The 13,301-nt window shown below is 43.1% G+C and overlaps 1 protein-coding gene across 1 annotated transcript; it reads left to right on the top strand.

The window, feature by feature from the left end:
• The first annotated feature begins 9,809 nt into the window (after positions 1-9,809).
• LOC100752638 (olfactory receptor 5AU1) lies at positions 9,810-10,745 on the top strand. Its single transcript, XM_027386498.1, has one exon. The coding sequence runs from the start codon at positions 9,810-9,812 to the stop codon at positions 10,743-10,745; it is 936 nt and encodes a 311-aa protein (XP_027242299.1).
• Positions 10,746-13,301: the final 2,556 nt, after the last annotated feature.

Genomic DNA, 13,301 nt, shown 5'->3' with positions numbered 1-13,301 from the left:
CAGAGTATATGTAAAGGTCAAGGATAACATGTGAGAGTCGATCTCATCCTGTTACTGTAGTGCCCAGACTCTGAACTGCCCCAAACTATCACTAGACCAGATCCAATGCAAAAGCAAAGAGTGTTTATAATTAATGAGTTAACTGGATTAACAGCCGGTGGGGCAAGAAGGACGTTGAGCAGCAGTGGGGCAGGGCATATATTGGGGTAAAGCAAAGGGAGTGTCTTTGGGGGAGGGGGGTCTGCTAGTTGCATAGCAACAGTCTCAGGATTGGTGCACCTCTGGGCTTAGGCAACCTGTCCTGAGCTGATTGGTCAGCTGCAGCTGCAGGAAGGTTGCTTGGCTCTGCATTCCACTATAATCAGTAAAGTACATCCAGAGACCGACAGCTAACTTCTGATTGGTTCCTTGCCACATGGAGGGTATCTGGTTTCCTTGTGATTAAGGCAAGATAAGGCAAGGTTGGGGGCTCAACCTGTGTTGCTGAGTCAGAGGTCTATGTCTTGCTGGGTCTTTTCTGCAGCCTCTCTTGGCTGCCAAAGCAGGGTGCTGGGTGAGGATCTGGGCCTTCACTACAATGTGAGTACTGTAAGACCCCTGGGAGCTCAGGCCCTCCAGGATCTCGGTCTAGGACCTCGGCCACCCCAATCACCAAGCAGAGTCGAAAGCTTAATGCAAACTGCACGAGGCTTTATTAGAGTTGTTTAATGAGCTAACCCCATGTTAGCTAAGGCCTTTCATCCACCCGTCATGGCGGATGGCTAGAAAGACAGACAGCTCGAAGCCTCTGCATAGAGATCTTATAGGGCAGCATAAGGGGAGTGTGTAGGGGTACGCACAGGCTCAGGATTGGTGTGCCTCCAGGCTTGGAGGGTTTGCCCTGTGTTGATTGGTCAATTGGTTGTTATGGCCCATAGGCCCTCCCAGGGTAGTTGCTATGCTCTGTGAGTCATTGCTGTGCACTTGTCCATAAAGCACACCCAGAGCCGTAAAGCATAGTACCATCCACTAACTTCTGATTGGTTCCTTGCCACGAGGCAGGCATCTGATCTCCTAGTGACTAAGGCAAGGTCAAACAAGCATGTGTTCGGCTGTTATGGCTGCCGAAATGGGGCGCTGGTCCCTTCATTACTAGAGACTAAATTAAGGTCTTCAGGCTTGGCATTGGGTGCTCTTTTTATCGAGCCTTTTGCTGATCTACAACACAGGATTTTGAATCCTCTGAACAACGGCCACCTCTCTCAGGACCACCACCACCATTCTCTGAGCTGGAAGACAAAATATGAGACATAGTTCCTCCTCATAAACCAAGAGGAGAACTGAGTGCTTGGGTGTCTCCCTAGTGGGGCAGCAATGTGCTGCTTGGGGGTAGACCCCACTTCTTCCTGTCTCTGGAGAAGTCTGTCAAGGTGGCTTTGAAGGAAAATGAAGCAGTTACAGCTGGACTACTCCCCTTTATCTGTGTTTAATCTCAATTTTTAGTGTCAGCAAATTTCATTTTATGATCCAGTCAAAAGACCAAAATTTGGGGTGATATGAACCATTTACTGCCATAAATCTTTTCCTAGAATATTCTGAAGATTTTACCTAAAAGTTATCAATAATTTTATGGTGTGGACAGATGTTACAAACATGTCATTTTGTTTTCTCATATTTGATTACACAGGGCCAGCTCAGATTACCAACTCTTGGTGAGTGGAACAGTCCTCTTCTGGATAAGTGGCTTATAGCCTCATGAATTTCTAATTTGTATTCAGTATATCCTGCCAATATGTATGTTTTCAAACACACAGTATCATGGACTCCATGTTGCCAAGTTGTGTTTCTATAGTGACAATGGATCATCTGCCCTTCCCTTTGTTGACAATCAGCTTGTGGAGACTTGATTCGGTACACGGAAAACCAGCCCTCTGCTGAATTGGGGTCATCCCTGGGTGTGTCTCCACCACACTTCAACCCAGATAAAGGCCTTCCCATTTTGTTAGAATTCTAAGAGGGCTATTGATTCGTGCCTCTTTGCTTTATTTTTATTTCTTTTTGGCAGTCACAGCCATTTGGAGTGAAGTAGTCAGGAGGGTTTGCCTAAGTCTATTTGTATATTCATATATATAACTTATAAGCACTGTGTGCTCTTCAGACAGAAAATATATACTGGCTCTTGAAAAGAAAATGTTTTCTAACCTGCTGTTTCAGTCTGGGGTAAACTGAAAACTTCAATTTGCTAATTACCTAAAATGCTACCTCTTCCCTCTTCCCTGGCTGCTGTCAGCACTCAGGGAGCACAAAACCTAAGAGTTCTCAGAGACAACACTCTCCCTGCCCCTACTTCGCCTGCCCAGTGAAACCAGGACATGTAAGCAGCCCCTAAAATAGTGTGTGAACAGAGCTGACACTTGGATGGCTCCTCTCTGCTGGTGGAAACACTGTCTTTGAAGTGGGCTCCCCCTCCTGGTGCACAAGGACCGGAAGTGTTTTTCAGTGCATTCTGTTAAGTTCATGACTTTAGTCATATGTATGGCTTATTTTTGCTAGACAAACAAAAACCAGAGAAAGAAGGTCCAAGACTCACAGAGAAACAAGAAGCTGGAGAGATGGCTGAACGGTTAAGACCACTGGCTACTCTTCCAGAGGTCCCCAGTTCAATTCCCAGCAACCACATGGTGGCTCACAATAATCTACAGAGAGGTCTGATGCCCTCTTCTGGCATGCAGGTGTACATGCAGATAATAAATCTTAAAAAAAAAAAAATGGCAGTCACCATGGGTGTGACTCAGAGGTTAGTGAGAAAAGGGGTCAGGAAGTTTCCTTCAGTCATGGTGAATGCTTACCCTTGGTTTGAGGATTGCTGTGCCTAAGAAACCATGAAAGACTCAGGAAGGTAAGACTTTTGTCAATGAATTCTCATTACATCCTAGGAACAAAGAAACAAAAATATCCAGGCCGTCCCAGATGACATTTGGCATCCCAACAGATTATTAGGTGTGTAAACAGACAGGGAATTAAGGCCCATAAAGAGGAAAGAAGCAGTGAGGCAAGCCAGAACTGATTTGTTCGAGTTAGCCGAGAAGCGCACGCAAACAACTATATTCAGCAAATACAAAAGTTCAATAACCGAGCAAGGAAACCACAGGAAGATGCAATCAAAATCTAGAGATAAAAATGAGAGGGACCACAGGGCAGTGGTGGTGCTCGTTTTTTAATCCCAACATTAGGGAGGCAGAGGCAGGCGGATCTCTGTGAGTTCGAGGCCAGCCTGGTCTACAGAGTGAGTTCCAAGACAGCCAAGGCTACACAGAGAAATCCTGTCTCGAAAAACCAAAAGTAAAAAAATAAGCAGATACTACAAAAGAAAAGATTAGTGAACCTGGAGTCATAGCAATAAAATGTACCTGAAGAGAAACCCAGAGAGAATTAGACAAGTAGATGGACTAAATGGAGCATCATTTTCTTTGGACTTCAGACAGCTCAGTGTACAGGCAACTTCAATACTTAAGACAAAGAGAGAGCATGAAAGTGTGTTTAAATAAGGAGTGACTTAAACATTTCCAAATGGACTAAAATAATACACCCACAGATTTAATAAATACAACAAACTCCAACTCAAGAAAAATGAAGAAATCCACACAGGTCATACTGCAACCAAACTGGTCAAAACAAGTGACAAAGCAGCTAGAGAAAATGTCATGTTACACAACGGAGAGCCAAAGACGACAGCCGACTTTTCGCAGGGAGCAGTGGCAGCAAGAAGACAGTGGACAAAGGGGGAAAGCTGCCTCCAGGATTCTAAACTAAACTTGATAAACACCTTTAAAAATATAAAATAATGTTTTCAGATGCTCAGTATGGAAATAATTCACTACTAGTAGATTGCCACTGTAGCAAGTGTTAAAGAAGTCATTCAGACAGACGGAAAACAGTAAAAGAATGAAAAGTACTGAGACATTAACAACATAGGTAATTATAAAAGATTATTCTTCTAGTTTTTAAAATCTCTTTAAAATGAATTGATTTTAGACAGTATTTTAGAAATTGTAGCAGTGCATTGTGGAATTTAGGGCACAGGAAAAAATACAAGTGTAACACCACAGAGAGGCAAAAGTCCACTGCTGGGAAGACCCGAAGCACCAGCCCTTGAGGTTGGACTGTGATGGTACAGATGTACATTCCAAACTCCAAATAAAGTAACAGAACAACTACAGACACAAAGCCAGAAAGGAATATAAAATGTCACAATAATGGAGGAGGAGGAGGAGGAGAAAGAGGAGAAGGAGGAGGAAGAGGAGGAGCTGGGAGTATAACATGAAACCACAACATGACCACAAACTGAAACCCAAGTATATCAAATAAGAACCAATTGTTTGGGCTTGGGGAACAGCCCAGTAGTTAAGACTACTAATTGCCCTTCCAGGAAACCCAGGTTCAATTTCCAGCACCCAAATGGTTGTTCACAACTACCTATAATTCCAGCTCCAGGGGACCTGATGCCCTCTTCTGGCCTCCTCAGGCACCAGGCACTCACATGCAGAAAAAACACCCACACACATACAAAGAACCTGTGTGGATTATTCCCATTAGTGATTGACTCTGAGTCACCAATAATACATCATCGTCACATTAAGAAAAGAAATAAAAGCACTTCCCACTGGAGTAGTTTAATCAAGAGTGAGTCTAGGGGGCTGGAGAGATGGCTCAGAGGTTAAGAGCACTGACTGCTGGAGGTTCTGAGTTCAATTCCCAGCAACCACATGGTGGCTCACAACCTTCTGTAATGAGATCTGGGTGCCCTCTTCTAGCCTGCAGGCAGGACATTGTATACATAATAAACTTTTAAAAATCTTTAAAAATAAAAAGAGTGATCCTAGATTTAAATTCTGTACATCATGCTCTCTATGTCTTCTGTGTGTGATTGTGTTTGTCTGTATGAGCTGTGTGTGTCTGTCTGAGTGGTGTGGCTGCCTGTCCCTCACAAAGGCTTTGCTCTGTCTTTATTGAAAGCACAGAAATCATCACATGGAGAAGGAATGAAGGATTCTTTACAGAAATCTTTAACAGAGTTTTACAAGGAATTAAGTCACTGGCTCCAATTAATCCCAGCTCAACAGATAATAAACATCATTGTTTACCAAACAATAGATGGGGACTCTTAACCTTTATGGTAGATATGGAAGTTGCTTTCAAGTTCTGTATTTACTGCTTTCAGCAAATGACACACATGCATTATTCCGAGTCAGGTCATGGAAGAGTACATAATTTAAGACCGCAGCAATTCGCCCAGCAGTGGCTGCACACGCCTTTAATCCCAGCACGTGGGAGGCAGAAGCAGGCACATCTCTGAGTTCAAGGCCAGCATGGTGTACAGAGGGAGTCCCAGGACAATCAGGGCTACTCAGAGAAACCCTGTTTCAAAAAACCAAAAATAAATAAAATAAAGACTGAAGCTATGCATTAGTTTAGATTTTAAAAGTTGATTACATAGGAAATCCAAGGCAAGTCAGGTTGGTTGTTAAACTGTTCTCTTAATGGCAGCTTGAACAAACAGTCTGAGTAAAGGTGGGATAGCAGTCTTAAGTGACTTCCAGGTGGCTGTGAGGTACAGCACAAGTTCCAGTCTCTTAGAATGTCAGAGGTATTTCTAGAATATTGCATTGTCACAAGAGTCAGGTTTTTACTTCCCACCAGAAATACTTTCACTATAAATATGTAAACAGTCCAACTGTAAATGGATTTTAAAAGACATGAAGCATTAACACCAAAATAAACCTGTTGTGGCTATTAATAACAGACAAAGTATGTTTCAAAATAAAAAAGTATCAGTGCTGGGCAGCGATGGTACAAGCCTCTGATTCTAGCACTTGGGAGGCAGAGGCAGGCAGCTCTCTGGTCTACAGAGTGGTTTCCTTTTGTTTGTTTGTTTTTCGAGACAGGGTTTCTCTGTGGCTTTGGAGGCTGTCCTGGAACTAGCTCTTGTAGACCGGGCTGGTCTCAAACTCACAGAGTTCCACCTGCGTCTGCCTCCTGAGTGCTGGGTTTAAAGGCATGTGCCACCACCGCCCGGCTAGAGTGATTTCCTAGGCAGCCAGGGCTACACAGAGGAATCCTGTCTTGAAAAAACCAACAAAGCCAACCAAACAAAAATCAACAAGCATTTAAGAAAAAAAAGATATAGAGTATATATCTATATAAGGCATTTCTTCAGGGTGATGATATGTAAATTGTCAGGGATCTGGTAGGACTCATCCCCTTATCCCCAGTTTCTTTGTCATCTGACTCCTCAGAGACTCCTGGAGATAACAATGTCGCAAACACTTTAATGGGTCTTGTGGGACCAATTATTCTCCCTTCCTCATCTGCCTCCTAAAATCCCATCATGAATTCTTCCTCCCTAGTTGTGAGCCGTCTAGAGGGAAAGATGACCCTGGGGATTCTCTTGCCCACAGAAGACCAGAGGCTTCACAGAGAAGGGGCTACCTCACTCCTTACCCTGTGAGATCCCCAGATTTAGTCAATAGACACAAAGTCTGCCCTTGTCTCTATTGTTCTTTCACTGAGGCTTGTGCTCAGGGCTCCAGAGCAAAACCAGTACTATCAAGTCATGTGCTAGGAACTGGCTTCTAGAACATCTCATCTGGTGTTGGATGACCACCAGGTAGACCAGATGTCTGAGAATCATTACTTACTGGTGTAGCTTCTGGAGGGAAGAGACTATTCAGGACAACCATCCTACAGATATCCAGGACACGGAGGATTCTAGCAAGTTAGGAAAGGATTTGTGGTTCAAGAAGGTCTGTGTCCTTGTGTAAATAAACACCCCATGGTTTATTGACTCTTAAGGTCCAGAGACCACCTGTTGTAAATCATTGATGTTTTGGCTCATTTGTAGACCTATTGGCTAAGTTTTCCTGCTGTTGGAACCTATTGACCCTCAGGTAAGACACTTCACTGTTTGAAAATTGCTGAGACCCACCAGTGCTTAAAGACCACTGGCTGGGTTGTGGCCTGGTACCCTTCCTGTATGTCTTCACTGTTTTGTCACAGGACGGAAGTTGAGGAATCAAGTATAAATAAGGTCCTTTCCAACTCTTTCACCTACTAGGTGCTCTACTCCTAATCCATTATTTTTTATTTTATGCATATGGATGTTTTGCCTGTGTGTATATCTATGTACTACTTTTGTGTCCAAGGAAGCCAGAAAAGAGCATTGGATCCCCTGGAACTAGTTACAGATGGTTGTGAGCTGCCACACATGTTCTGGGAATGGAGCCCAGGTCCTCTGGAAGAGCAGCTAGTGCTCTTAACCACTGAGCCATCTCTCCAGCCCCTCCTCCTCCTTTTAAAAACTAAAGCTCACTTCAAGTTTTCTTCCTCTAAGGTACAAACTGATATTCACAGAATGGTTATTTCAAAGCATATCAGATACCAACTTCTCTATAATCTTTTTTTGACTACTTCTTTGTATTCTGGAGGATTTTTAATTTAGCGCAGATTGGAGAAGAATGGTACACAATCAAAGGGGAGAGGGAAAGAGACAACCTGCTCCACTGGTGGGTCCCCTTCACCTGCCAGTCCAGGCATTGGGCACACCCCTAGTTTTGCATTGTTGTTTTTCTGGTGTCTATTTTTCTAATCAGAGAAACACTGATAGGACTGTCTGCTAAACTAAAACACGTCCTGAGGAAAGAGGATGCCAAGTTAGATTTCAAGACGTTCTACTGTACTCTAAATGACCAGTTGTTGGCTTCCTTGAAGTTCTTGTAAGTTCTTTCCACTCTGGAGCTTCATGGTTATTTCTCTGAAATCCTATAATTTGTCTTAGATTTATGTTGACTTTTGACCCCAATGGTGTTGAGTTTCTTCAGTGTGCTGCTGGTCTGTGTTTAAGTGATTTGCAGCTTACTTTCTCACAAGCAGCTCAACTCCAGAACCACACATTCTGCAGTATTAGAGTTCAGTATAAAGTAGCCACTATCAGGCTAAGGTTAGCTTCAATGTTGTATCCCAGTGACTTGAAATAAGTCAAGACACTGTTCTTCATCTGCTCCAGAAGCTCTGAATTCAAGTCTGCCCTCTGTTTTTAATGTCTGCTTTATCAGACAGAGCATGTTATCTTTGAGCATTACCCAAAGTGGTTTCTATTATTATTATTATTATTATTATTATTATTATTATATGTGTGTGTGTTTTTATATGAGTGTATGCCACTTTTGTACATGGAAGTCAGAAGAGGGCATCAGACCCCCTGAAACTAGAGCTACAGGTGGTTGTGAACTGTCTGAAGTGCGTGCTCAGAACCGAACTCAGATCCTCTGCAACTCAGCACTCTCAAACTTTGAGCCATCTCTCCAGCCCCCGAAATGCTTTTTTAAATATCACACACAGACTTCCATTGACAGACATGGTCTCTTAGTTACTAACCCACAGCTAAGTTCAGTTATCTATATCTCGACTCTTCTGCCCTGCTACTGTCAAGTCCCTGGAAACTCTGGCAGTAGGATTAACCAGTCTCTGTGTAGTCAGTACAACTCTACATACTTCTGAATCCTCCCAACATCTTTACAGATGCATCACTTTCTCCCTGAAAGACAGGGAGAGGACCTCACATTTGCTGTTTTTGTCCTACCTAGCCATGCCTGCTGGCTTCAATGCCTGAAAAATTGGGTTCTCATTAAAGCACTGGGTACCGAAACCACCCCAGGACCCAGACATAATTCCAGAGTGACAGCAGAGGACCAATAGAGCAGGGAGAGGGTGGTGTTCACAGGATACACTCTTTAAGTAGGAAAGACATTTTTACAGACTTCAGCCCTAGAGGGGGCCTGGTCCTTGTCTATGAATAGCCCCTGAATTCAGGATAATTTTGTTTACTGGAAATGATGGGTACTTTCATAAACATGGGTGGGAGTCTTCCCTTGTTGGATGATTCCCTTATCAACAAAGTCAATTGGCCCATTATACCACTCACATCTCTCCATATCCTCAGCTGCCATCATCTTTAGGAACCATGGCAGCTAGAGCTAGACTATGCTGCACCCACAGGGGTGGATGTCCAACCCAGCTAGCGAACTACCTTCAGCTCCCCAGAAAGTCTGTTCAGTTGCTCTTGCTTAGCGTGTGTTCCCATCTAAACTATTGGGTGGTAGGTTCCATGTTAAATTTTGCTATTGCTTTATCTCATTTATCGCATGTATTTATGCAATAGGTCCATCGCCCCTGTGAGAACAGCGATTGCAAGCATCCCTTGAGTTTCTTCAGTGTGCTGCTGGTCTGTGTTTGAGTGATTTGCAGCTTACTTTCTCAGTTTTCACAATATTTTAAGATAATTGCTGTTCTCACAGCAGTTTCTACAGACAAGAAAACTGGGACTCAGAGCCATTAAGTCCATCCCACAGGTGACATACATGGTCAGCAATGAAGCCATGCTCACTCTGTGCTTACACAGAACATATTACCCATAGCCTATGAACTCCCTGCCATCAGGCACTCTAGACTTTCTTGGGAGGGGAACACAGTCATGTAGACAGAAAACTAAATGTGGATTCAAAGAGTGAATGTCTCATTATTTAAAAATTCTACAATCTCAAATGGATTAATTTCATATAGTTGTCACATTTCCCATTGTAAAGCTTACTAATCAACTGACCAACCCAGTAGAGAAGGTCCTCTCCTATGGCATCCTTGTCTACAAAGCCAGATCTCTTCAGAAGACCCTAATCTCCAGAAGGCTGTCCTTAAGTAGTGCTGTGAGGCCTGTCTGTTCAACTTGACTTCTGTAGTTCATCTGTCTATCTACACCCCCAAAGCACTGAACAAATATGGAAAGGACAAACCTGAGCCAAGAGATGGAGTTTGAACTCTTGGGCCTCACCAGTGACCCCCAGCTTCAAAGGCTACTCTTTGTGGTATTCCTGGCCATGTACTCCATCACTGTGTTGGGGAACCTGATCATGTTCTGGCTAATCCATGTGAGTGTCACTCTGCACACACCCATGTACTCCCTCCTCAAGAGCCTTTCCTTCCTGGATTTCTGCTACTCTTCTACGGTGGTCCCCCAGACCCTGATGAACTTCTTGGCTAAGAGAAAGGTAATCTCTTACCTTGGCTGCATGGCTCAGATGTTCTTCTACGCGGGTTTCGCCACTAGTGAGTGCTATCTCATTGCTGCAATGGCCTATGATCGATATGTGGCTGTTTGTAATCCTCTGCTCTACCCAACCATCATGTCTCCTAACGTCTGTGCCTCTCTGATTGTGGGCTCCTACAGCGCAGGATTTCTTAATTCTCTCATCCATACAAGCTGTATCTTCAGTCTCAACTTCTGTGGTGCTCACGTGGTCACTCATTTCTTCTGTGATGGACCACCCATCCTGTCCCTGTCCTGTGTAGACACTTCACTGTGTGAGATTTTGCTCTTCATTTTTGCCGGTTTCAACCTTCTGAGCTGCACTCTCACCATCTTGATCTCCTACTTCTTAATCCTCATCACCGTCCTACAAATGAACTCAAGCCAGGGCAGGTTCAAGGCGTTTTCCACCTGCTCGTCCCACCTCACTGCTGTGTGCTTCTTTTTTGGCACAACACTTTTTATGTACCTGCGTCCAAAGTCCAGCTACTCCCTGACCCAGGACCGTACGGTTGCTGTCATCTACACAGTGGTGATCCCAATGTTGAATCCTTTAATCTACTCTTTGAGAAACAAGGATGTGAAGGAAGCCTTAAGGAAGGTTTGGGGCTGGAGATCAATAGAATGATCATATAGACTCATGCGTCCTTAGAAAGCATTGTGGTGCCACCCTGAACTTGTTCCCAAGCTCGCCCTGTGAACCATGGGATGCCTGCTGGTCTGCAGTGCTTCTGGAACTATCTACCAGAAGAACTGTTGGTTTTATAGAGACTAAGACTCTAGAAAGGCCTTTTACTCATTGGCCAGGGCTAATTATGTCTTTGTTCTAATATTTCATCCATAGTTTGAAATTTGTGAATACTTTATTTTCCTATTAGGAACAGACATTTTGTTCTTCAGATTAAGGTTATTTCCAGCGGGGTATAGTGAGGCCTCACACTTTTTTAAAATTTTATTTGTATTTATTATGTATACAGTGTTCTGCCTACATGCCAGAAGAGGGCACCAGGTCTCGTGATAGATGGTTGTAAGCCACCATGTGGTTGCTGGGTATTGAACTCGGGACCTCTGCTAGAGCAAGCAGTGCTCTTAACCTCTGAGCCATCTCTCCAGCCTCAACTCCTCACACTTTTAATACTAGCCATTGGGAAGAGAATCACACTCAAGGCCAGCCTCAGTTACTCAGTGCAACCGGGGATCATCAAATTAAGCAAAGTAATCAGATGATAAAAAAACAAATGTTACATGCTATCTTTCATTCATAAACCCCAGATTTTATGTAGATATATCAAATCTCTTTTTTTCTCCATTCATTTATTTAGCTCATAAATAAAGTCTTGCACAATTATGATACACAATACAGTATGTTCACAATGGCATGGCTAATTTAAACCAATTAACATGTTATATCACACATATTCATCATTTTTGTTTTGAGAACACTTAAAGTATACTATCTCACAACTTTTAAAATATAGCATATTGTTATCAACCAATTTATCATGCTTTCAGTAGACCTCAGGACTTCACAGAGTCTATTCCTCTTGTCCAACTGCAGTTTTATATCCTTAAACCAATCGTTTCCCCATTGTTAAAAGACTCACATTGAAACCTAATAGCCACAATTCTGCTCTCTGTTCCCATAAGTTCATCATTTCTACGTTACACATAAAATTGAAATTGTGTGACATTTGTCTTCCAGTGTGTCACTTATTTTTTTTTGGCAAGCATATAATTTATATATCAAATTATATGAGATATATCAAATCTCATACACACACACACACATATGAGGGGGACATGAAGGTAGAAGCAAGATTGAGGAAATGAATGGGAACAGAGGGAGGGGAAACGGAGAAAGTAGAGTGGAGAATGAACATGATCAGAGCATATAATACACATGTATCAAAATTATATACATCACTATCCATGATGAATATGTCAATAAAATGTATATAAAATAAAAACCACTCACACAAAATGGTATTCTCTTAACTATCTTGAAAACCTTGAGTCCTTGGGAGAATTCTTCTGGTTCTTTACAATTTCCTTTTTATAAAAGTTGGCTCTTGGGGCTGGAGAGATGGCTCAGAGGTTAAGAGCACCGACAGTTCTTCCAGAAGTCCTGAGTTCAATTCCCAGCAACCACATGGTGGCTCGCAACCGTCTGTTATGAGTTCTGGTGCCTTCTTCTGGTGTATACATGGAAGCACAATGCTGTATACATAATAAATAAATAAAATCTTAAAAAAAAAAGTTGGCTCTTTTGTCAAGCAGTGGTGGTACACTCTTTTAGTCCCAGTACTCGAGAGGCAGAAGCAGGCAGATCTCTGGGTTCGAGGCTAGCCTGGTCTACAGAGTGAGTTCCAGGATTGAAAGGAAAAGTATCGGCTCAGGACCCCAAGATCAAGTTCTCAGACCAAATTCTCAGCATAAAGGAGATTTGTTTGCCCCAGAGGGAAGAGGGTGGAATAAGGAACAGAGACAGGAGATAGAGGAAGAGGGAGACGGGGAAGGGAACAAGGGAAAGGGAGCAGGGGTGTTTGTCCCAGAGGACAAAGGACTGACTGCCTCTGGATAGAGAGGAGACAGATGTGGCACTTAGGAAAATGGCAGTTTATGAAGGTAAAATGGAAAGCCTCATGTTAGGATGAGGTATTTAATTTTAGTTGGGCATATTAATTAAAAGGGGCTTTTGATTGCTGATTTCAATACTTTGATAGATGGACCTTGGTAGTCAGCCTCAGAAGTGGGGAGTGGCCAAATAAAGAAATGGACCTTGAGGACTAGCTTCAGCAACATAATCTAACAGTTTTTAGCAAGGCAGAGAGAATTGGGGAGAAGGGCAAGGCCTGACAGAGCCACATGTGTTAGTGGGCTAGAGTCCCTTCAAGGATGGCCAGCCCTACACAGAGAAAACCAGTCTTGAAAAACAAACAAACAACAACAACAATAGAACCAAAACATCAACAACAAAAACCGTCATGCTGGGTGGTGGTGATGCACACTTTCAATCCTAGCACTCAGAAGAGAGAGGCAGGAGGATCTCTGTGAGTTTGAGGCCAGTCTAGTCTATGGAGAAAGTTCCAGGGCAGCCAGGGATACACAGGTCTTGTAAAACCAAAAGCCAAAAGCCAAAAGCCAAAAGCCAAAAGCCAAAAGCCAAAAGCCAAAAGCCAAAAAA

Source organism: Cricetulus griseus (genome assembly GCF_003668045.3).
Source record: "Cricetulus griseus strain 17A/GY chromosome 1 unlocalized genomic scaffold, alternate assembly CriGri-PICRH-1.0 chr1_1, whole genome shotgun sequence".
In the NCBI taxonomy this organism is placed as follows: Eukaryota; Metazoa; Chordata; class Mammalia; order Rodentia; family Cricetidae; genus Cricetulus; species Cricetulus griseus.
The sequence above is the reverse complement of the archived record's forward strand: the minus strand, read 5'-3'. Positions and strand labels throughout refer to the sequence as shown.